The 25,446-nt window shown below is 43.1% G+C and overlaps 3 protein-coding genes across 17 annotated transcripts in view; 2 read left to right on the plus strand and 1 right to left on the minus strand.

The window, feature by feature from the left end:
• The window catches only part of ERH (ERH mRNA splicing and mitosis factor), an 892,055-nt gene that overhangs the window by 480,586 nt on the left and 386,023 nt on the right, over positions 1-25,446 (plus strand). The gene's annotated exons all lie outside the window — the stretch shown is intronic.
• Positions 378-17,045, plus strand: SLC10A1 (solute carrier family 10 member 1). Its single transcript, XM_050797393.1, has 5 exons — positions 378-889; positions 5,731-5,941; positions 12,320-12,498; positions 13,158-13,354; positions 15,305-17,045. Exons 1-5 carry the CDS (start codon positions 534-536, stop codon positions 15,409-15,411), a joined length of 1,050 nt encoding a protein of 349 aa, XP_050653350.1. The 5' UTR covers positions 378-533; the 3' UTR covers positions 15,412-17,045.
• On the minus strand, positions 19,655-24,578 carry SRSF5 (serine and arginine rich splicing factor 5). Of its 6 annotated transcripts, none has more exons than XM_050797398.1 (8): positions 24,415-24,578; positions 23,384-23,528; positions 23,000-23,070; positions 22,778-22,876; positions 22,424-22,493; positions 21,118-21,191; positions 20,554-20,664; positions 19,655-20,467 (listed from the first exon to the last, which is right to left on the minus strand). In XM_050797398.1, the coding sequence occupies exons 2-8, from the start codon at positions 23,507-23,509 to the stop codon at positions 20,200-20,202; spliced, it is 819 nt and encodes a 272-aa protein (XP_050653355.1). In that variant the 5' UTR covers positions 23,510-23,528; positions 24,415-24,578; the 3' UTR covers positions 19,655-20,199. The 6 variants fall into 6 exon arrangements, with proteins under 6 accessions (XP_050653355.1, XP_050653359.1, XP_050653353.1 ...); XM_050797402.1 differs by having other exon boundaries at positions 19,655-20,464; positions 24,419-24,570; XM_050797396.1 differs by having other exon boundaries at positions 24,419-24,570.

Raw genomic sequence — 25,446 nt, forward strand, 5'->3', positions numbered from 1 at the left:
AACCAAAGGCAACACCCAGCTCCTTTCACTGTCATGGGTTCTGGGGACAAATGATAACCCACTGGACACAGGCAGGACGCCTTTCCCCAACCAAGAAATTAAGGAATCAAGGGCTGAGCTGGGAACAGGAGCTGCAGGGAAGGAGATGGACTGGACCTGGATTCAGGTGGGCCCTGGGCAGGTCCCCAGGAACCGAATGCCTATGAGGCACACTCAGTGGAGGGCAAAGGAGAGAAATAAGCCCAGAAGCAGCAAAGTGACAAGAGAGGACTACGAGTAGCATCCAGGAATTCAGCAGAGGTCAGCGAGCTTGGGAGAGCTAGGGCAGGCAGATAAGGTTCTGGGCTGTTCCTCTTTGGGGCAACAGCCAGAGAAATAGCTCAGCTAGTTGCATAACCCTTCTATTTGCCCAGAGCTTTTGTCCAGAAACTCTCTGTCCTGAGAGGTGATTAAAGAAGGCATCCAGCAAGAACTGCACAAGAAACGGAGTCAGCCGGAGAACAAGGAGTGGTCTTCCACTGCCTCACAGGAGGATGGAGGCCCACAACGCATCTGCCCCTTTCAACTTCACCCTGCCACCCAACTTTGGCAAGCGCCCCACAGACCTGGCACTGAGCATCATCCTGGTGTTCATGTTGTTCTTCGTTATGCTCTCACTGGGCTGCACCATGGAGTTCAGCAAGATCAAGGCTCACTTATGGAAGCCTAAAGGACTGGCCATTGCCCTGGTGGCACAGTATGGCATCATGCCCCTTACGGCCTTTGTGCTGGGCAAGGTCTTCCAGTTGAACAACATTGAGGCGCTGGCCATCCTGGTCTGTGGCTGCTCACCTGGAGGGAACCTGTCCAATGTCTTCAGTCTGGCCATGAAGGGGGACATGAATCTCAGGTAGGCCTGGGGATGAGGAGGGAACAGCCTGGGACAGGAGCTACATTAGAGATGTCACAATTGAGGGGAAGAGCTGGGCTAAAGCCAGGAAGGAGTGAATGCAGGCTGGGTGGAGGCTAGGGCAGGGGGAGGCTGGCATTTATTGCCAAGAGCTTATGCTGGGATGGGGGCAGGAGTTGGGGTATGTCTGGTTTAAGCACCAAGCCAAAGGGACCATACTGGTCCAGGAAGCTCGTGGTGATCTCCTTGCTTCCAGAGGTGTCTCAAGGATTGTCTTAAAGGAGCATTGATTTAAGCGAAAGGAACCTCTGGAGAACTGCATCCACCTACAACAGTGGACAGGTTGCCTGCTTTGAGCCCAGAGATTTAAAAGGCAGTGTGATTCGTTCCAAACATCACCAGGAAGATCAAGGTGACTTGGAAACAAATGAGCACCTTAAATTCCTGCAAAGCAGGCAAGAATTTCCAAAAGGTCCTCCCAATTACCTGGTCATCTGAGATGTTTTCTCTTTAAAGTCCCTCATTCCCCATCAGATGCAGTGACATTTCCATGCAAAGGCACAACCAGGGAGATCCCAGCGTTTCCCAGCACCCACTCAGGATATGCCAGCCCCATCTCAGCCACCCTGGTAAGGGGAAGACAGCAGCACCCCCTAACGCCCTGCCCAAAGCATTATAAGCAGAAATCAGCAAGGGCTCGCTCCTGCAGACACAGTATGCAGGGGCTGGTTGATGCTCATCCTTGCAAACGGGGGGACTCTAGTCTTGAACATCTGCCAGAGGAGCTACTTCAGACCCACTCCAGCTCCAGCAGCCTGTGCTGAAGCTAAAGAAAACTCACTAGCAGAAGCTCTTGCTTTTAGCGAAACCTCAGTCTCAAGCCAGTCCCTCTAACTTTTTACCATTAAGTTTAGTGTTTAATATACTTTTCTAATAGATTTCCTTTCAAGTTAAGGAATTTTCATTCCGTTCATTCAAAATCATGCTAAATTTTTATTATGTAAGAACATTAAATTTTGTTGAATGACTTTTCTGTATCTACAAAATTATACCATTTCTTTAATCTAATAATTCAGTAGTATGTATTAATAGATTATCTAATGTTAAGCCATTCTTACTTATCTTGTTCAATTGTATTGCTTTTTTAAAGCACTGCTTGATTTATTTGCTAATATTTTATTATTTTTGCTTCTATGTTCATAAATAAGAGTGGCCCCCAATTTTCTTTTCCCATATCATTCTCCAGCGTTAGTTCCAAGATCATATCAACCTTATACAATAAATGGGGGCATGTTTCCACTTTTTATATTATCTGGATAGATTTGCATAATATTGCAGCAATCTGCACTTTGCATGTTTAGTAGAACACTACTGTAAGACAGTATAAATCATGTGGGGTTCTAGAAGGTAGGTTTTGAACTGCTTATTAAATGTCTTAAATAATTCTAAGTTGAATCAGGTTTTTGGCTTCATATTGACTTGGTTTTGTAGGTTATATTTCCCATGAAATTGTCCATTTAAGTTAAAAATGAAAGTATGAAAATGTCTGTAGTTTATTTTATTACTTTTTAAAATCTTCATTGTCTCTGTATTTACGTTCCCTTTTTCACACTAACATCATCAATTTGTGCCATCTCTCTTTGCCCTGGTCTGTCTTGCCAGAGGTGTCTATTTAACTGGCCTTTAAGAAAAAAAAGAAAAACAAACAAAAAAAACCCTACTTTTGGTTTTACTGATCCTCTCTAACAATTTACAAAACTTAAAAAATTTCTTCCTTTTCTTTGTATTGGGTTTTTCTCTTTCTAACCTCTTGAGTAAGGTGCTTAACTCATTAATTTTCAGTCTTTCTTCTTTTTCGATATAAATATGTAAGGCTATAAATTGCCCTTTAATAATTGCTTTATTTACTCCTGGCATGGTTTTTAAATTACTTTTTATTGAGATATAATTCACATACCATAAAATCCATTCTTTAAAAAGTACAATGCCTTGGTTTTTAGCATATTTCCAAGGCTGTGAAACTATCACCATTATCTAATTTCAGAACATTTTCAATACCCCAAAAAGGAACTCCATCCCATTTAGCAGGAGTCCCCATATTTCTCTCCCCTTCTAACCCTTGACAACCACTAATCTACTTTCTGTCTCTATGGATTTCACATAAATGGAAGCATTCAGTATGTGACCTTTTGTATCTATACTTCTTTCACTTAGCATAATATTTTCAAGGTTCATTCATGTGACAGCATGTCACAATACTTCATTTGTTTTTGTAATTGAATAATATCCCATTGTATGGATATAATACATTTTGCTCATCCATTCATTCAGCTGATGGACATATGGGTTGTTTCTACTTGTTGCCTAGTATGAATAATGTCTATGGAAGCTCACAGGCAAGTTTTTGTGTGAACGTGCTTTCTGTTCCCTTGGAATATATACCTAAGAGTAGAATTGCTGGGTTATACGGTGACTCTGTGTTTACATTTTTGAGAAACTGCCAAACTATTTTCCAAAGCACTATTTTACATTCCCAGCAGCAGTGTATGAGGATTCCAAATTTTCCACATACCCTGCAACACTTGTTATTGTCCATCTTTTTAATTATAGCCATGCTAGTAGATATTAAATGGTATCTCATAGTGGTTTTGATTTGCATTTTCCTAATAAGTAATGATGTTGAGCGTCTTTTCATGTGCTCATTGGCCATTTGTATATCTTCTTTGGGAAAACATCTCATTCAAATCCTTCGCCCATTTTTTACTTTTTTATTATTGCATTATCAGAGTTCTTCATATATTCTGAATACTAGACCCTTATCAGATATATGACTTGCAAATATTTTCTCCCATTCTCTGGTTGGCTTTTCACTTTCTTGATGGTGTCCTTTGAATCACAAGTTTTTAATATTAATAAAGTCTGATTCATCTGTTTTTTCTTTGGCTGTTTGTGCTTTAGACGTCATATATAAGAAACCATTGCCTAATCCCAAGTCCCCTCACCATGTTTCTTAAATATGTATTTTACTATTTTTATGTTCTAAATACTCTTTTTCCACCATGATTTCATATTTGATTGATGATATAATTAGAAAGTTCCCTTCCCCCCACCCCATGATCCTTTTATTATTGGTTGCTCAGTTTCAATGCTCCTCCCATCCCAGGTCTAAGACCTCAATTCTGGTCCCTCCCTCGGGCATGAAAGAGTGCCAAGACTAACACTCCACTCCCCTCGATAACCCCTCTATACAGTGAAACTGTTTGTTTGTTTGCTCGTATGTAGAGATAGGAGTCTTACTTTGTTGCCCAGGCTGGTCTCAAACTCCTGGCTTCAAACAATCCTCCCTCCTCGGCCCCCCAAAATGCTGGGATTATAAGCATAAGCCACTATGCCACACTTAAAATAAATGTTAATTTCTTACAAGCTCAAGTGTGTATTTGTTCATGGGGGTTGGGGAGTTCCTATTATCTAGTTCACAATTTTCTTTGAGGGACTCTCCTCACCTCTAACAGCTCTTATCCTTATGACATGTCTACCTATTGTTCTTGATAGCTACGCTCTGGAACCTTTGATACAGGCTGCTCTTGATGCATATTTAAGCCATATTCCATCTTTATGGAAATAATGAAAGAAGTGTAGATGGAGGGTGGGACTGTGGGGAGGAGGAGGGACACACTGAGTGTGGTTTTCCTAGGGTCTTGCCAAGCCCTCACCTCCCAACCACCTTCCCACTGGAATAAAAGTCAGAGTCATATATTTTTAATGTGAATGTCCATAAATCCAAGGAGATGCCCTATCAGCTTCCTTCTCAGTTGACCTTTCCGGAGGCCCTCTCCCTAGACAGGGTCCTGGGACTAACATATATAAGATTCCAAATGGAAAAGGAAATTGAACAAGTAGGATACATATTAGAGCTGGAAGGATATATTATTCAGGCTCTGAGTATCACACTCAATTTATTTTAAATAGTATCAGGAGGAACCAGAAAGTAAAGAGCATGAGAACACCAGAGTTGGGGACTGGAATACTATCCAAGATGCAAAGCAAGTCTGACCAAGTTATCTTGTCACTTACTCAACATGGGTATCTATTACTGCCTTCTCTACTACCCCACCATTATGGCCCTTCAATTATTCTGTTTCTTACTGCTTCACTATTTCTTTTACAGTCCTTTTAATCATGGTATCTGTTTACTGATTTTTCTTAGTAGGGTTTTTGGCTTCTGCCTGACCATCACTCCCATGCCACCCATCTCCAAAGACCAAGTGCCCTGTCATTGTGTCTCACACTCAGACTCCCCACAAGGTAAAATGTGCTGATATAGCTAATCGTTATTGTCTCCGTTGGACAAAGCCACTACAACCAGCCATTCCCTAGGCTCTAAACCAGACATTTAGTAACTGTGGGTCAGGTGCTATTCCCTGGTCCAGTGGGCTAATGATCAGAGTAATGGGATCACACAGTTAGCTTTCTACAAAATGGGCTTGGCATGGGGAAGGTGCTCAATGCAAAAAGGGTTCTATTACAGAGAAGGAGATCAGAATGGCTCCTTCCACAATGAAGCACACAGGGATTGAAGCAGTTGAACCAGCCTAAGTTCAAATCCTGCCTTGGCCACGTACTACCTTGTGTGATTTCGAGCAGGACACAACTCTTCTAGTCCCCAGCTTCCTTGTCAGCAAAAAGAAGATAGTATGCTTACTGCCTAATGATATGGGGGAAAGGAACTGAAGTCACATATGTCAAGCACTTAGCACAGTGACTGGCACTTAGCAGGCACTCAACAAAATAGTCTGTATTTATGGGCTCTCTTTCTCCCCTCTTCCCATGTCTCCCACCAGCATTGTGATGACCACCTGCTCCACCTTCTGTGCCCTTGGCATGATGCCTCTCCTCCTGTACCTCTACACCAGGGGGATCTATGATGGGGACCTGAAGGACAAGGTGCCCTATGGACGCATCATATTATCACTGGTCCCGGTTCTCATTCCTTGCACCATAGGGATCGTCCTCAAATCCAAACGGCCACAATACATGCGCTATGTCATCAAGGTAAGAACCTGGGGGCTTGACAAATTATGGCAAAAGAATAAAAACACCATATACAACTACACGGTATAATCACTATATTAATAATAAACACATATATGCTCCTACTAGATGCTAAGTTTTATGCCACGCACTCTGAGGATTCATTGTCACCAGAGTCTGATGTTTGCACAAAGTGAAGTAACACATGAGGCCGGTGCAGTGGATCACGCCTGTAATCCCAACACTTTGGGAAGCTGAGGTGGGTGGATCACTTGAGGTCAGAAGTTTGAGACCAGCCTGACCAACATGGCAAAACCCCATCTCTATTAAAAATACAAAAAAAAAAAAAAAAAAATTAAAAAGTTAGCCAGGCATAGTAGCAAGTGCCTGTAATCCCAGCTACTCAGGAGGCTGAGGCAGCAGAATCGCTCGAACCAGGGAGGCGGGGGCTGCAGTGAGCTGAGATCGCGCCACTGCACTCCAGCCTGGGCCACAAAGCAAGACTCCATTTCTAAAAAGAAAAAAAAAAAAGAGAGAGAGAAGATCCAATTCCAGTGTACACACAAGTATTTGCAGAAGGCAAGGAGATGGGAACAGTGAGGGCTGGAGTGGTAAAGGAGGCTTCTTAAAAAGGAAGGGCTTGAGGCATTTAGGTAAACCTGGAGAGAAGGCTGAATAGAGGAGTTGAGAGGGCACCAAGGTCAAATTTGGCTGATGTGGCAAGAAGCTAGAGGAGAGAGGTAGTATACCCATTCCCAGCATTTCAGGAGAGGGATGGGCTGGGAAACAGAGTGAATTAAGGCCACAAAGGTTTTGAGGAGCACTGTGGTCACAGACAGGGCATCATGCCACTGCCTTGTGTGCAGAAAAATCCCGGACTCTTAGAGTGCAGCTATGGTCTCTCCACCAACATTTTCAACGTTGGAGTTCAGTCTCTGCCAGCCTCCCGCTTGGCTCACTGTTCATCCCACAGAGCCAGGGGGTCATCCTGGTCCTCAGGAAGGACTTGGTCTCCTGACATCCTGTACTGTCTCTGCCCTTGCATCAATGCCTCTGGCCTGGTCTGTAAGGCATGCTGCTGAGAACCCCAAAGTTTGGCAGCAGCTTTGGGCCTGGAACAAAGAAGCCAAGAGTCCAGTTTTCAGGGGGGGTTTATTTTCACACTACTATTGTCTCAAGAGTAGTTTTGCCCTTTCCCTGTCCCAGTGCCATGGCCGCTTCCCGCCTGCTGGAGGACATGGAGGAATCATCCCTCCTCCTTTCCCTGGCCGGTCACCCCACCTCAGCATCATTCTCTCCACCCTTGTACTCAGAGACCTCCTTTTATTGATTATGCCCCTGATCCAGCAGCCTCCCCTCTCTCACTCTCATTTCTAAAACATCTCTGTATTGGTTCTTCACAGTCAGCTTGGACACAGACTCACATATCTCCTATCTTCAAAAAAACAGAACAAAAACTATCTCTCACTGGAATTTCTTGTGGAATCCACCTCCCATTCCACCTAATACCTCCCCCTTTGCTCCCCTTCCTAGCCAGGCTTCATGAAAAATCACCCTCACTCCTCTCTCTCTCTCTCTCTCTGTCAATCGCTGCCTCTCAGACATCTTCCATTTCCCCCATGCCACCACCAGAGCTTTCTCACGAGTGACCAGGCCCTCAGCCATTCGTTTCCATTATTTGAATCCCTCTCTTCTCTCCTCCTTGGTCTCCCATCCACCCAGCATCTTGATGACCACCTGTTCCACTTTCTCTGCCAAATCCAATGGACATTTCTCAATCCTTTCTTGACCTTCTAGCAGCATTGGACAGAATTGACCACTGCCGCCTCCTCAAAAGCCTTCTCTGTCAGCTTTAGTGACTCTAAGCTCTGCTGCTTTCCTCCTGCCTCTTGTGACCTCCTTCGGACTCCCTTATGAGTTCCTCTGGTCAAAGGCACTTCTCTGCATTCAGACCAAGCTTTCTGCCTTTCTCACCAGACCTCTCCTAGCCCAGGATCTGATCCCTCTCAGGTCTGCAATTACCATCTGCAAGCTGAGACTTTCAGAACAGCATCATCCGACCTCAACTCTCTCCTGACTCCAGAATCCATTTATTATCTACCGATCTTTCTATCTGAATATACCTCGGGCATTTAAAACTCAATATATGTTAAATAAGTCATCTCCTCCCCCTGTGTGGTTATCTCAGTCGGTGGCACTGTGTGTGTGCCCAATTGCCTCAACCGGAAACTGGAAGTCATTCTCAACGTTCCCTTCTCCCTCACCACTCACACCTATCTAATTAATGACCGTCGATTCCACCTTCTGTTGCTGGAATCCATTCATTCCTCTCCATCCTTACCTCTCACTAGACAACTCAAATGGCCTTCTCATCCAACCTCCTCACCCAGTTTTAACCTGAGGGTGAAGATGTAAAGTACAAACTCTATCATGTGTCTCCACTGCTTAAAGCCTCTCATTGGCTCCTTCCCCCTAGGATAGAGTTTAAACTTCTTAATGTGGCACCAAATCAAATTGAGATTTGGTCTCAATTGACCTTACCACTCTCAGCTCTTTTCTCTTTGCACATGCCCTTCCCTTCACCTGAAACACTCTTCTTCCCAATTCTCACCCCACTCACCATCTTTCACTGGGTCACTCCCACTCATCCTTTAAGTCTCAACACAAATAGCGCCTCCTCCAGGAAGCCTTCCTTAAACCTCTTAAGCCGGAGTAGGATGCTTGTTCTATTCATTCCCACAGCACCCAACACTCCAGCCAACCCCTGTAGAAATTATTACACTGCATTAAAAATACCTGTTCATGTTTATTCCCCACTTATTTCTCAAGAAGCAAGACCATAAGGCTATGTCTTAATTAACACTGAATCCACAGCACCTATCACAGTGCCCCCATAGCCAATGCCTGAGAATAAATAAAGGAATGAAGGGCAAGTCCTGTCTGCTGCTCTTCCACACACCAGCAGAAAAACAACGTACACAGAGAAACATGTTTGTGTGCATCATTTCATTTCTTTAAGGTAGTTTGTAGGGTGCATAAGATTGCTTTTTTAAAAATCCTATACACCCACAAACGATCTTAAAGAAATGCATATAAAATATAAAGAATATTAAAATGTGAAGTGACCACTACTATCATTTAATGCTACTCTACCCTCCCGTTTTATAGGTGGGAAACTGGGGACCAGAATACCAAATCACAGTGCTAATGACAACTGATGCAAGAGCATGTCTCCTTTCTACTTCAGAGTAGCTTTAGAAGTGTTTCTCTGAGGTTGCAAAAAGTGGAATCTCAGATTTTAAAACTGGAGAAGCCTTTAAGATGAAGTTCAGTCTCCTGCCTTATTCTCAATTTGCAGATAGAGTAACTGAGGCCCGGAAAAGGTACTTGGCAGAGCCAGGATTATCTCAACCAGTCTCTGTTCCTGTTGTGTTGCACATCCACTACTCAATGCCAAAGAGGAAATGAAGTCAAAATGAAGCCAGAGAACATTAAAAGGGCTAAGAAATACCTTGGCTAGAAAGACAGAGACTAGTAATAAGGGACTACATAAAAGGTGATCTAAAAACCCCAGGCATGCCCTGGACCCATTTTGTCCCTGGCTAAACCTCCAGGGTTAAACAACCACAAAGTCAACAGCTACACTGATTTTCCTATTTTCCAAAACTGGAATCACTCCTGTGAGGATGCAGAGATGAACATGTGGGTCAAGCTGCAAAGGCTGAGGTTCCCTTGTTTCTATGGCTCTTTGAGGACTATGTTCATCCTTTGTCACCCTGTCCCATAAATAATACAGTGAGTGCCACACTGGAAAATGAACAAATGATTGTCCTGGCCTCTTTGCACACTTAACCCTCCTAGGACCTTGCAAATCAAAATAACCCAACTTTCAATAACTAGCTCTGGCAGCAGGTATCTGCTCACACTGGGTTCAACCAGTTGCATTCGCTGGTGGAAGGTCACATTTAGATATACCAAGATACGATTTCAGGGATGCTCATTTTGAAAGGCAATTCAAGAAATTAACTTAAGGCTATGTGGTTAGAAGGCTGATGAATCTGAGAATGACATAGTCCACAAGCCACTTTCACAAGCCATCCACTATTCTTTAATAAGGATCCCACCATTTCATTGACTCAACACTCTACTCATGCATTTCCCACACCTGCTGCTACTGATGAACTGACCCCTAACTCTCCTTTGTCTTATAGTTTCTGCCAACTTGTGGCTTCTGTTCCTCCCAGGCCTCTGTGTGTTTTGACACTTGTCCCTGCTATTGCTTCCCTCTCTGTAATCCTGCAAACTTCCTAAGTGAGAGAAACTGATTATTTCTACTACTCACCAGCCTGTGCAGGCCACCTTTGTGGGTAGCGTGTGCACATGTCATCTCATGTGTCACTGGTAAGCCAATGGATTGGCTGCTTATTAATGGACACTCATCCCAGTTGTGAGCAGGGCAATGAAGTCAGGTGGTACCAAACATGGTGGCCTATGGAGAAGCAACTACCGAGGGCCACTTGTCTCAGCAGGGGTTGTAGACAGGATAAATTTCCAGAGATGGCAGCGGTGAGAGTGATGAAACTCTAGAATGTTACATTCCTCCCCTTTGAGTAATAATAGGAGTTAGTTTAGTGAATGCTTCTTATATGCCAGGTCCTATGCTGTCAACCTCACTCAGGTTGAGTGACTCCCCAAAGCTGGAGACTAGCAGAGCCAGCTTTCCCACCTGGATCATATCAAAGTCTGTGCTCATAACCACAACTGTGCAGCCCCCAAGAGTCAGAGACCATGAGTGAGAGAATAAGAGTGAATGCCTATACAGAGGAATAGGGCTTCAGGATTCGTGGACAATTCCTGTAGCCCAGTGCCTCCTAAATTATCCACTACACTCTTGATGGAGATAAAAACTATTTGACTGTTGGGTGGAGGGCAAATTCGAAAGACAGAAATCCAAAAGGGGAAATCAACTAAAAATGCAAAGGTAAACTGAGAAGCTCATTAGCTAATAAGACTTTTAATAAAACTTGAAGCACATGGTTATTGAAGAGATGTGTGAAAGTCCTTCCTATGCTGGGATAGGACCACTAATTGGTATAGGTGATATTTTATATGATCGTATCAGTTGCAACAAGCATTAAAAACAGAAACACAAAGCTGTGCAGCTGAAATGTGAGCAACACAAATGTTAAAATGTCATTAGGACATTATGAATGTACTTAATGCCACTGAACCGTGCACTCAAAAGTGATTAAAACGGCAAACTTTGCTATGCATATTTTACCACATTTTTTTAAATGTTACTAGGAAATATAAAATGCAACACATGTGAATGAACCAAAAAGTGAACCATCACATATAACTATTACAAAATAACATGGTATGTTTGAGAAACATTTGCAAAGGAGATAAAAGGGACAGTCTTAAATTTACACATACCTGTTTATCATTTTGGAGCATGCAATTCTCTAAAATGCACACTGGAAAGTACAAAGTGCACGGAGGTGCACTTTGAAAGGTTGCATCCTATGTTGCACAATGAAAAATCCTATAATTTCATTCAGAGTAGACCCGCGTAGTTTCCAATGATGTTGTTATTACCCAAGACATTTCTGAAAGTTATTTTGGGAACTTCCTTCATATTCAATTTGCAGATCACTCAAGAAAGTAGGTTTATCCCCTTATTATTAGACATCATTTTGGGTTTAAAACCGTATTTACGGGCTTGATCATTTACCTTGACCAGCTTTGTTTCAAATGACTCTTGGCAATTTCCAGAAGTCAAATTGATCCTAAAATGGATAAAATCCCTATCTGTAACAAAGGTATTTGAGACAAATATGTATGACAAGTTCTAATGAGTTTCAAAGTATGTGGAACAATGACAGTATTGTAGGAATGTGTATATAAGTTCCAAAAATACTTTGAAACTTTTAATATATGCACTTTGCAGGAGGCCTGAATAGCCTCATATAACACTTCACTCAGTTTGCTATCTAGAGATGTGTCAAAAGCAGAAACTGTGCTTGGTTGAGTTTGTAATAATCAAAGTGTTAATCAGCTGTCCCCAGGCTTCCTAGCTACTGATAAGAAATCTAAAAAGATGGGCTGGGTGCAGTGGCTCACACCTGTAATCCCGGCACTTTGGGAGGCCACGGCAGGAGGACCACCAGAGTCCGGGAGTTTAATACGAGCCTGGGCAACACAGTGAGACCCTGTCTCTAATATTAATAATTTAAAAAAAGAAATCCAAAAAGAAGATAAAGGTCTTTCATATTCCCTTCCACTCCATGTTTTATTGCAATGTTTCCCACTTCCAATTTCTACCTGTGCTTCCCTCCTCTCTGTTCCTTTCTATCCCCAACTCTTCTAATTGCCTTTTCTTCTTGTCTTCATTCCCAGGGAGGGATGATCATCATTCTCTTGTGCAGTGTGGCCGTCACAGTTCTCTCTGCCATCAATGTGGGCAAGAGCATCATGTTTGCCATGACACCACTCTTGATTGCCACCTCCTCCCTGATGCCTTTTATTGGCTTTCTGCTGGGTTATGTTCTCTCTGCTCTCTTCTGCCTCAATGGACGGTAGGTATTTTTTTTTTTTTAAGAAAGGGTCTCACTGTTTCCCAGGCTGGAGGGCAGTAGCACATTCTCGGTTCGCTGTAGCCTCAACCTCCTGGGCTTAAGTGATCCTCCTGCCTCAGTCCCCCAAGTAACTGGGACTACAGGCACAAGCCACCATGCCCAGCTGATTTATCTTTTCTAGCGATGGGGTTTTACCATGTTGCCCAGGCTAGTTTTGAACTGAGCTCAAGTAATCCGACTGCCTCAGCCTTCCAAAGTGCTAGGATTACAGGCGTGAGCCACCACACACCTGGAGATAGTATTATTTTAGGTCCCACTGTCCCATGGGCTTCATTCTTGTCCTAGTCTTTCAGGAAAAGAATAACAAGCTAGGAACCTGAAACCTGGGCAAGGCATTTTCCTGGCAATATGTTCAGATGCACTAACTGGACAAGAGACTTGACTAACTGGCCAAGAGACTTGAAAAAAATTGAGGAAAGGTATTGAACGGATTAAAAAGCCAGACACCAAAGGTATCCAAACACCAATAGCAACAGCAAAGTACCCCTGTCCAGGGTCTAGATTCCATCTGCTGACAAACTCCTTGGTAGCGGCACTGGGACAAAGTTGCTCCCTCCAGTTCCTTCTGAGTGTATGTGGCGTTTTCTTCACCAACACAGGTGCCGACGCACTGTCAGCATGGAGACCGGATGCCAAAATGTCCAATTGTGTTCCACCATCCTCAATGTGGCCTTTCCCCCTGAAGTCATTGGGCCACTTTTCTTCTTTCCCCTCCTCTACATGATTTTCCAGCTTGGAGAAGGGCTTCTCCTCATTGCCATGTTTCGGTGCTATGAGAAATTCAAGACTCCCAAGGGTGAGTACTGAATGATCCCCACTTCAAGTTCTGCTCCAGTATTGGACCTGAGCCTGCCAACAAGCAAGTTTCTAGTAGGGACTTTTTGGATAGGGCTTTAGCTTTTCTCAAGCCACTAAGAACCAGGTAGCCCCAAGAAGCATCCAAGAAGCTTTAAAGATCCAAGGCTACTTCCATCAACTGCACTCCATTTCTTCCTTCTAGCTGGGAGAATGAAATTGTGGATGCAGTTTACCTCATAAAACTGAAGGAATTTGGGCTGCTTTGTCTCAGTAGGGAGACATCATAGGACAGAACTGCCTTGAACAACTGAGATTATTAGTTGTGTGAAAGACCTCTACTCACAAGAGTTGGGGAAGTTTCCATTTCTCAGGACTAGGCTCTCATCTCCTGGAACCAGGTCAGAGCCACAGCACCACTGGCACCCCCATATGAGGTAAAACATATGAAAGCATTGCAGCCTAATATAACCCAGAATAAAGAAAAAAAAAAAAAAGATTCCTCAACTCCAGTTACACAGTAAAGGAAACTGAAGCATAAGATTGTTAAAACAGTGACTACCTCCATAATAAACTTGATTAATATGATTTATACTTTACTCTGATCACTATGGGGTTAACATAGCATCTCTTCTCTAAAATGCTCAGAGCATGACCTTTCAAAATAAAATTGAACCTCAAGACAGACCAGAGACCAGTGTCTTCCTCAAAGTGTACTTTAACACCAATTAAAAAAAAAAAAAAAAAAAACCGGACATTCAAACATCCAAACCTACTTTATAACACACTTCATTGTAACGCTAAACATGAGTATATTCTTCCTAAGTACTTTCCAAATCCTTCAACTGTCCCTTCAAATCCATGAATTGAAGTCCCCTTCAAAACCTTGTCTAGACCCTAGGGACTGTGATTTACACCCTAGGAGAAATACACAACTTTCCCTGTTGGAATTTGTTACATTATACTAGCAAATACCGATTCTCTTTCCCTTTGCAATTAGCTAAGATGTAATTAGGTTGCCAAGCAGCCAACAGGAAACAAGTACATGCTGACCATACTCTAGAGCCATTTTTGAAGCTTTGGTTCAAAGCTACAGTGGAGTTGTGAAAAAGAATCTAGTCTGATGCTTACCTGAAAGGAACGCATGAGATTTGCTGCCCTCTTACAAAAAGTGCACAGAAGTTTCTAGACCAACCAAGTTCCCAGATTTGAGGTTTTAGTGCCAGAAAGGCCTGGAGTGACCTCAAAGGACAATACTCTATGGATCTTTAGCTCTCAAGACTTATAAAGAACTTTCCTCACAATGTATCTCAGAAGACCCCAGTGGAAACACTAAATCAAAGCAACTTCTTTGGACCTAATGGCCCCAAGAAGCTATTCTCAGGGGAAAGAATCTGTCAAGTTTTTATACTTTTGATTCTTGTACCTTTCTATACAGATGGAAGCACTCTGTATAGGGAACTCTCCCATCTGTATAGAAAGGTGCAGGAATCAAAGCTATCTTCAAATTTGCATCACCACCTACACGATGGGCAAGAAAAGAGGCAGAACAATTGGGTGTTGGGGGGAAGAACTGGAAACTCTCTTGGTTAGACTTTCTCAAAGATCTTTCCTCCCTGCCTCCTCATTCCCTGAATGCGACACAGTCCTTGCATACATAAACTCATCTCCCCTGTTGTTTTACTGTTATGTACAGAGAAGTTAGAGGTGAAGTGATGATGAAGACTCAACAGTCTAATTCATTAAGACTTTTATTACTAGTACTACCATTAGGGAGATTGAAGGGAAAGTGAGTTTAAAGAGTAAACCACGGGAGAGATGACAGAGATGGAAAATATATACATAGCACACCCTAGGGCTGAGTTGGTATTCTTGTACTTTCCAGATTAAACAATGTTCATTGTTCACTCCTCTTGTTCTGTCTCTACATCTATGACCCTTAACTTTACAGATAAAACAAAAATGATCTACACTGCTGCCACAACTGAAGAAACAATTCCAGGAGCTCTGGGAAATGGCACCTACAAAGGCGAGGACTGCTCCCCTTGCACAGCCTAGCCCTTCACCTGGTGGCCTGGATTCTGGTCCCAAAGCAATTCTGAAAGCCAGTCTGGTCAACTACAGAGAGCAGCAAAAACAACAGTCTTGCCTGAGTCTCTCTCCAGCATTTCCAGTACATCTATCAGAATCATCAAGCCTTGGCCGGGAACACAGACAGGGTGTCTGCCCAAGAAGCCTCAACTATCCCCAACTTAGAATTTGCTACTTATTTCAAAGACTTGTTCAGTGACTGGAAATTCTATGAAACCAGAAACCAAATCTGCCTCTTGCCAGGATCTCTGAAACAGTGCCTGATAAGCATCTTAAGTCACTCAATTCCTGAACTAATCAATATATATGTTTAACCCATTACTCAAATACCCAAATCCCATTCCAAGTTTTGTGACCCAAAAGAGAAATAAATAAATGCTCAAGAATGCTGTAGAATTAGACTTCAGAAGTTCTAATCTAAAAAATTCAGATCCCATTCCTTCCCTTTTGACATGATTGGGATGACGCTCCCAAAAAGTCAAATTTGACATCAAGTATGCAAAAGTGAACACAGTAAGATGCAATTAGGCAAAACAAACTCAAAAATAGCTAGTGAAATGAAAAAACTGGGCAAATGCATCACGTTAGTAGAGGAGAAAAACCTTTGACAAGGAAAAACCAGGAAACAAATACATACAGTAACACAATGTCACCTAAGAATCTCTTCTTTAAGTTCAGTAGATATCTGGTTTTAACACAAAGCACCCCCAAAACTGGGTACAGCAAACTAAATGAGTGGTTTCCCAATTCAAAGAAAAATGTTCAAATACCTAGAATTCACAAATTTCAAACTGTCTCTAATAAAATTTAAACATTTTGCATATCATATGCAAATAAAGATCAAGTAAATGATTAACAACGAATATTAACACTTACAAAAAGTCAATCATGCTTAGTTACTTGGGATTTTTATCATTTTGTATGGTCAGGTACGAATGAAACCAAGACAATATAGTTTTCAGGTGTCAGTTTGGCAAATGTGCAGGACTAACAAATACTCCCAACACCAAAACGAGAATCACAGATTTGGGTCACTAACATCCTCTTAAAAAAGCAGTTTTTGAAAAGGCTACTACCATTTTTACTAATTATATCCATATATACCTAACTGTTCAAATTGTTTTCTCTATTATCTAACCAACATCATCTGCTAGGAGACTTGGTTACATACAAGTTATATAAGAACACATTTGTTTAGCTTCTGAAGATAGGGTTGGCCTCAAACTGCCCTTAGAAAGGAATAAACATGGCCAGACGCAGTAGTTCACACCCGTAATCCCAGCATTCTGGGAGGCCGAGGTGGGCAGTTCATGAGGTCAAGAGATGGAGACCATCCTGGCCAACATGGTGAAACCCCATCTCTACTAAAAACACAAAAATTAGCCAGGCATGGTGACACACGCCTGTAGTCCCAGCTACTCAGGAGGCTGAGGCAGAAGAATCGCTTGAACCCCAGAGACAGAGGTTGCAGTGAGCCGACAGAGCGCCACTGCGCTCCATCCAGCCTAGCGACAGAGCAAGATCCCGTCTCAAAAAAAAAAAAAAAAAAAAAAAAAAAAAAAAAAAACAGGAATAAAGATGAAAGAAACATAGAAAACAAAGGTTACACCGTGCCCTACAAAGGCAGGTCCTAAACCTTTCCTTAGGATTACATCCACACTCCTCATATCTCAAGCCTGGTTTTGCGAGTCCCTTTTTGAGACATAATCGTTATCTCCCTGCCATTTTTTCAAAAGAAGGAATTTATTGTATTCCCTAACACAAGATTAAAAGTAGCTTAAGTCTTGGCTGGGCACAGTGGCTCACTCCTGTAATCCCAACACTTGGGAGGCCAAGGTAGGCAGATAGATCATTTGAAGTCAGGAGTTCGAGACCAGCTTGGCCAACATGGTCAAACCTCGTCTCTACTAAAAATACAAAAATCAGCCAGACGTGGTGGTGGGCACCTGTAATTCCAGCTACTGGGAGGCTGAGACATGAGAATCACTTGAGAATGGGAAGTGCAGGTTGCAGTGAGTCACCACTGCACTCTAGCCTGGGTGACTAAGCAAGACCCTGTCTCAAGAAAAAAAAAAAAATTAAAAAAATAAAGACTGGCAGAGTAGCTCGTGCCTGTAAACCTAGCACTTTGGGAGGCTGAGATGGGTTTATCACTTGAGGTCAGGAGTTTGAGACCAGCCTGGCCAACAGGATAAAACCCAGTCTCTACTAAAAATACAAAAAAAAAAAATAGCTGGGCATGGGGGTGGGTGCCTGTAATCCCAGCTACCCGGGAGGCTGAGGTAAGAGAATCGCTTGAACCCAGGAGGCAGAGGCTGCAGTGAGCCAAGACCGCCCAAACTGGGCAACAGAGTAAGACTCCATCTCAAAAAAAAAAGTTTGTCTGATTATTTAGAGGTAGACAGGAAAAACATCAACCTACCACACTGCCCTGAGAAGCACGTTCTAAAAGCCCAAGGGGGAAAAGTTGCTTTTGATAGCAACTTCAGGCTGACCAAGTACTGCCTTCAGAGACACTGAGAAAATCTAGAATCCACCGTTTATTAAAATAAACCTGGTTCCCTCAACTAATTCAACAGGTATATACCAACTCCTAAACTCAGCCTCTTATTACAATTAGCAGCTTTAAACGTCCATAGCCTGTTCTAGTCTTAGAAACAGCCAGGGAGTGATCTTTTAAAAATTAAGGATATCAAAAACCTTTCAATTCTCCCAAATGGAGATTCCCACTTCCCAATCCCCACGCTTTCGGGAAGCTAAAAGCTTCTAATTCTTTCTAGTGCTTCTAATTCTGCCGTTTTCCAAAACCCTGGACGGCTAGAGGCAAAAATCCTTGTCAACAGTGAGTGTAGTGTGGGGGTCTTGGAATCAGACTTCCTGGATTTTAATACCAATCCATCCCTTCTTTGAAGAATTCCTGAATTCCCACCAGTAAAATGGTATTAGATTCAGTCCATACAGAGATACGGCACTTAAAACAGTTCCTGGCTATTACCATCAGAAGCTACATAGATGTTATTCACTGTTTCCCAGTATTTATGTAGTCTAGCCCCCACAGAACTAAGAATATATCTAAGTGTCTTGAGACTCCTGTATTAACATAGCTCCTTTTCTACACATCTAAGGCAGGGCTTGAAAGCTCAAATATAGAAGTCTAAGGTTAATATGGATATAGGACCTTAGGCATTTTACACTATTGTTTTCCCTTAAACATGTACTATCCCATACGTACCTCAAGACAAAAAATTCCATGTCAAAGTCCCTTAAGCATTCATGTTACCCGACCACCAAAACTGCATCACAACTGGACACAGCAGTTCACACCTATAATCCCAGCACTTTCGGAGGCCAAGTTAGAAGATCACTTGAGTCCAGTTCAAGACCATCCAGAGCAACATAGCAAGACCGTCTCTAGAAAAACATTAGCCACACGCAGTGGTGCACACCTGTAGCCCTTACTCAGGATGCAAAGGCAGGACGATTGCCTGAGCCCAGGACATCAAGGCTGCAGTGACCACTGATCACACCCCTACCTTCCTGCCTAGACAACAGAACAAGATCCTGCCTCAAAAAAACAAAAACAAGGCTGGGCACAGTGGATCATGGCTGTAATTCTAGCACTTTGGGAGGCCAGGCAGGTGGATCACCTGAGGTAAGGAGTTCAAAACCAGCCTGGCCAACAGGGTGAAACCCCCATCTCTACTAAAAACACAAAATTAGCTGGGCATTGTGGCACATGTCTGTAATCTCTGCTACCTGGGAGCCTGAAGCAGGAGAATCACTTGAACCTGGGAGGCAGAGGTTGCAGTGAGCTGAGATCGCGCCATTGCACTCCAGCCTGGGCAGCAAGAGCAAAACTCCATCTCAAAAACAAAAAAACCTATCATAACCTTTAAGGTAGTCAAGAAACACTGCTTCCCACACTATCCTCCTCTTGACTCTAAGTAACCTGATGCCAATAAAGTCAGGAGATAAAGGTAACACATGGGGGGGTTGGGGGGCCCATGGACACAAAGAAAACTCAATTGTGATTTTAGCATTCGCTTACATCTTTGTATTTTGAATAGCGTGGAGACATCAAAAACACTTTTTAAAAAGAGACCATAACGACTCCAGGATTCTGGATGTGTTTGGTGTTTTAAATGTACTGTATGATGATAAGGATGAGAAGTAAACAGCATAGGACTTCTTCAGACAAACAGACAAAAGGAGTTTTATAGTATTTTATTATCAATAACAAACAGCTGCTTTAATGTGTCTGTCCCGCAGCTGTTAAAGAGTGAAGGACACCCTTGACCCTAACAAGGAAAACAAATTAAGCCTTTATGTACAAGCAAATTTAGAGCTCTTTTAAGTGTCCAAAGCTATTAATTAGTTTAATTGAGGCATTAAACTAATTCTGAATTAACATATTTTAATAACCAGGAACTAAAATGTTCAAATTTTTTTCTAGTACAAAAAAATTAAATTTGCTTTAGTTATAAAAGAGCTCTGTCAATATACACAAACTATATACTTCAGACATTCACAAAAATGTGAGCAGAAGGCTTATCAAAAGACATTTAATACAATTAGTTTTCAACAACCCCTTGGTGGTCCACATCTACAAAGATATCCAGCCCAACCCAACCCCCCTTCCAAATCCCACCCCCACAGAAAAGCACATACTTACCAGAATTTTTAGCAAGTATGGTTTGGGAATTTTTGGAGTTTTTGTTTTTTAAAAAAAGGCCCCCAGGGCAAGTTATTTACAGTTTAATTGCCACTGTCAACTGATCTGGACCTTGATCGGGACCGGGACCTCTGACGATCCACAGATGCTGGAGATTTAGATCTACTTGAAGAACCACGTTTCTGGCTCTTCTCAGGCACGGGAGACCTACTAACAGAACGGGACTTGCTCCGGCTCCGGCTCCTGCTCCTGCTTCTTGACCGGCTGTAAGATTTGCGACTACGGGAACGGGATCGGCTACGAGACCTAGAGGAACTTCTGGTCCGGGATCGAGACCTGCTTCTTGACCTACTATGAAAAATGAGAAGAAATTAGCCTAGGTAAGACTCTACAGCAAACCCATTAAATACAACTTTTGACTTAAAAATTAGAAATACCTGTGCCTTTTGCTGCCTTCAATTAATTTTATTTTTCTCCCATTTATTTCCTTTCCAGAAAGTTTTTCAATAGCATTCTTTAAGTCACCATAAGAGGCAAACTCAACCACCCTAAAATGGAAAAAAGCCACTTTTAAAGTATACACATCCTGTAGTCGCACACATTGCACATAGCAGTCTAGGTTAAGTTGTTTCTATGTTCACTTTTGCTATCACTACTGAGTCTCATTTCTGCATAATGCAGTATTAAAAGAGCAAAGTTTTGGCACTGTTATACTTTGAGCCAATTAATTGTTGGGGAGGGTTCCCTATGCATTGTGGGATGCTTAGCGGGATGCCTAGCCCCTAGCGACTAGATGCCAACAGCATCCTCCCTCAACCAGTTGTGACAACCAAACATGTCTCCAGACACTGCCAAAGGTGTGGGGGGGAGAGGGGAGGCGGCAAAATTGTCCCTGGAGAATCTCTACATTATAACATATTCAAATTTTAAGTCCTCAACACTAAGTTCACAGTAAAATTTTCAGGATATTTTTAAAGAGTTTCACAATTTCCAGTACATACCCTTCATTTAATTTAGGTCGGTGTGCATCCGCAAACGTTACTTCCCCAGCTTGTCTCATGAAATCTTTGAGATCCTTAACACAAGATAATTGTGTTAAGCAAAGAAGAGGAAAGTGGACACACAAACAATCACATGATATAAAAAAAAACAAGACTACTGAAAGAGAAGATGTTAGATAAAGTACAAACATGGCATTTACCACACTTGTATTCTATCAGAATTCAAAAATTATCTATGTCAGGGCACGGAATAAGGAAATAGCATATTGCTTTTAAGCAAAATGCTAAAGGAAATTCAGATTTTAACATTAAGGTAGTATTAGTCTATGCTGAGCTCAGTACAAAAGAAAAAAACAAACAAAAAAAACAAAAAAGGAAACAGTACATATTTTTAAAGTAAAGACTAAAGTAGAGAAGTTTTATTTAAAAAAAAAAAAAAAAAAAAAAAACAGAACATTTACAAGACACCAGTTATTTTGTGCCCCATATGTCATTAAAAAAGTTTACTTTACCTTTATTATTATTTCCCTAGGCTAGTCAAGCAGCAAACCATTAATCGGTCGGAGAAACCTTCATGACATATGCCCGACTGGCTCTTCGCCACCCACTTGAAGGACACTACCCAATCGATGGAAGCCTTTAATCGCACAGCCCTCCCTATTAGCAGACTATTGGCGGATGCAGACATGTTCTACTCGAGCAGTTACCAAGGACCACTTTACTGCGATCAGGATTCCAACGACCACCTAATTTCGTATCTTTCAACTCTTTTCGACCGGACCTCTTATTCGGAAGCGTTACAGGAAGACAGGTCTCAACTTAGGGATCAGATCACGTTATCAACGCTCTGGGATCGCTGCAACCTGGCACTTCAAGGAAGTGCACCGATAACGTCTAGACCGGCAAACACAGATCTAGAGGTGGCCAACTGATCACTGTAGGAGCTGACTGGCAAAGTCAACCAGGCCCAACCAAGAGTGACCAAGACAACGATTAGGATAACCCACAGGCACTCCTCGTCATAAGGCCAACGACACAGACAGGCTGGCAAATAAAGGGTTTAATATTTGGTTAAAAATTGATTTTAAAAAACAAGAAAAATATCCTCAAAACATTTACATTTGATCACTAATATTAAAGTTCAAAATATCCCCCAAATTACATTTAATTAAATGTTTAAAATTACAATTCCATTAAATCCATTAATTTAAGATAAAACTACTTTTAATAAAATAAAACATTAGCTACCCATTAACTTTTTTTAAAAAACCACATTAAAATAACTCAAAACTGTATTTCAACAAACCTGCCAGCTGACTCTTGAGGATAAATTCTCAACTATAAGCCGATTTTCTGTTCTTACAGGTGGAGCATTTCTGAGGAAGAAAATTCGTATTCACAATGGAAGAAATGCAATGACAGCACTTGTGTTCAACTGTGGGCAAGTTCAAGCCATCAGATATGACAAGCCATCCTAATGACCTCCGTCAACAGATTCTGTGTTCTACGACTCATAGATTCATCAAGAACAATGGGCTTACGTGGGAATAGAAAAACACATTATATGGCAGGACCCCGAATCATCACTGCTAATGTCTCCTGAACCTTAAATGCTACCCCTACAATAATTGTTCAATGCAGCCGTCCCCCCTTCACATACCGTCTATCATTTCGAGGTCTGCGACTACTAAAACGGTCAGAGTATCGTCCTCTACCTCTTCCACCTCGTGACCGAGCCCTAGCATGTTCAATAGTAACCCTACAAAAGAGGAAGAAAAATCTCCGTTACACACTTAAGTTATATAGATCTACTTAGAAAAATATGCCAGCAGACCCAGTCTGCTCTATGTCCCAAGGCTAACTAGTTACACAGGAGTCTCACCTTTCACTACAGAGTTCTTTTCCATCAAGCTCATACACAGCATCATCTGCATCCCTCGGATCCTCAAATTCCTAAAATGTAAGTATAAACATGGGCTTTAGAAGAGTATTCTACAACATAATGAGCATTGAAATCAGGAGACAGAATAGGAAAAGAAGTATCTTAACAACACTGCCACATAGTCAAACCTAATCAAGGAGCCACTAGGAGTGGGTTCCAGTGAGCCGGCAAGTTCAAGTTGTTTTCAGCCTCAATAAAACTCACACACAAGGCTGGGTAACATTTTCTGAACGCAAATATTCTACCTGGACTCAAGATCGAAAAGAACTGCTTATCAAAACTCTACCTACTTAGCAGATAATTCACCCAGTTTTAAATACTTACCACAAAACCAAAGCCTCTTTTCAGATCAATATCTCTTATCCGTCCATATCCCTTGAAGAATCTTTCCACGTCCTTCTCCCTGGCCGCTGGATTTAGTCTCCCGATGAATACTCGACAGCCACTCATGATGTCCGGCTAGTACTTCCTATTAGAAAGTAATTCAATCGAGATAACAGCAATGACTGTCACAGAGAAACGCCTGATCAAAGAATCAAAAACATAAACAGCGTAAAATGTTTACCCAGTGATGTTATAAACGGGATTGCCAAGAGTGTCTCTAATGAAGCCAGGTTAACTTGCAGACAAAATTAAAACCCAGCTCCCTCCCAACACGGTCCGTTACTGGGCCCAGACCGCAGCAACCGCAACGCCCACTGCCACCTCTCCAACTGCGCAGCCGCACACTCCCCACAGCTCTCCGGCCCCCTCCCATCTGCCGCAGTTAGGAAAGGCCGAGAAGTGCGGGCGGAGCCGCCCCCGCCCTCCGCAAAGCCAGCCCAATGGCGGCCTCGCGGGCGCGTCACAGCGGGTGGAAGCCGGATTCTCGCGACGCCACGACCGCGCCTGCGCCAACGGGGCGGGCGCTCTGCGGCCACAAAATGGCGGCGGTGGAATCAGCAGCAGCACAGCCGCGCGTGCCAAATTCCCTTTTCCCTCCTCCTCCCAACTCCACCGTTCTTGGTGTCACTGCGGCCGCCCTCCAAAAGGCCCAGCCGCATCGCCAGCAAAGTCAGGGAGATCCCGGCCCACTACTCTACAGGTCTAGGAGATGAAGACGTTAAGACCGGCAGGGAGGGGCGCACAACCGCTGTGTAAAAACGTAAAAACCACCCTAACAGTGACCGCCCTTCCACCTCAGTACCCCTCAAACAGTATGCCAAAAGGGAGACGTGCCCCAGCGCCCACCTCGAATCAACTGCGCTCATTAGACGCCGTCCTCCGCAAAGAGAGCAGCCCCAGCCGCTCACGAATTGAGCGGCCATGAAGAAGCCTCGATCCGAGAAGGCTTGCCCTCAAAGTGAGCCACTCACCTACCGGACGGGGTCTTTAGCGGCTGAGACCCAGACAGGTCCGTAGTCTGCGACGGAGTCGTCGGCCTCCACGCAGACCAGGACTTAACTCGTCTACGCCTCTCCACAACTGACGCACTTAGCAGCTCTGGCACTCCACAAAATGGAGGCCACGTCTCTGCGTCACTTCCGGGGACGCCCCTGGGCCTTGGGTCCACCCTGTTGGACCCGGGGAAGACGGAAGTTTTGGGAGGGCCGGAAATTTCGGGGAACGTGGGTCTCCTTATCTTGACACTGTGAGTGACCGACCCTCCGCCCGCGGTGGGTGGGGCCGGGGGCGGGAACTCGCTTGGGCACTGCAGGCAGGTGCCGGAGTCTGGAGGGACATCGGTTGAAGTTGTTCGCCCCTTCTAAGTCCTTGGCGTTCGGTTCATCATCATCTCTCCCAGAAGAGTCTCCTGGGACAAGTATCAACCCTTCTTGTATCTAAAGTTTTTCTTAGACACACACAAGATTACTAATTAGAAGAAACTTAGCTTTGCAGAAATACCTGGCCTTTCCTTATCTCTCGCCCTCAAAGCAGAGAGCTCCTAGATGTTCGAGTTCTTTTTTCAGCCATGCCACAGCTCTATGGTTTTGTTGTAGTGAGAAGACTAAGGAACTGAAGTATTTTTTTAAATGAAAGGGTTTTGACTGTTGAAATGTTGAAAATGGTACTGCAACTAGAAGGCTGTCTTGAATTGAGGCTGGAATACAGATTTCTGCATTTCCATCACTCTGGGAGAGTGGCTGGAAGAGGTTTCAAGCTGCTTTTTTTTTTTTTTTTTTTTTTGAGACGGAGTCTCGCTCAGTCGCCCAGGCTGGAGTGCAGTGGCGCCATCTCGCCTCTGCAAGCTCCGACTCTGGGTTCACACCATTCTCCTACCTCAGCCTCCCGAGTAGCTGGGACTACGCCGGCTAATTTTTTTTGTATTTTTAGTAGAGACGGGGTTTCACCGTGTTAGCCAGGATGGTCTCGATTTCCTGACCTCGTGATCCGCCCGTCTCGGCCTC

This window comes from Macaca thibetana, chromosome 7, assembly GCF_024542745.1.
Source record: "Macaca thibetana thibetana isolate TM-01 chromosome 7, ASM2454274v1, whole genome shotgun sequence".
NCBI classification, from domain to species: Eukaryota; Metazoa; Chordata; class Mammalia; order Primates; family Cercopithecidae; genus Macaca; species Macaca thibetana.

Coding starts and splice junctions, on each gene's coding strand:
- SRSF5 (XM_050797398.1), bottom strand. CDS start 23,509: ATGAGTGGCTGTCGAGTATTCATCGGGAGACTAAATCCAGCGGCCAGG. Junction 23,071..23,383: donor AAAGAGGCTTTGGTTTTGTG/GTAAGTATTTAA, acceptor CTTACATTTTAG/GAATTTGAGGATCCGAGGGA. Junction 22,494..22,777: donor AGACCTCGAAATGATAGACG/GTATGTGAAGGG, acceptor TTTCTTCCTCAG/AAATGCTCCACCTGTAAGAA.
- SLC10A1 (XM_050797393.1), top strand. CDS start 534: ATGGAGGCCCACAACGCATCTGCCCCTTTCAACTTCACCCTGCCACCC. Junction 5,942..12,319: donor ACATGCGCTATGTCATCAAG/GTAAGAACCTGG, acceptor CTTCATTCCCAG/GGAGGGATGATCATCATTCT. Junction 12,499..13,157: donor CTCTTCTGCCTCAATGGACG/GTAGGTATTTTT, acceptor TCACCAACACAG/GTGCCGACGCACTGTCAGCA.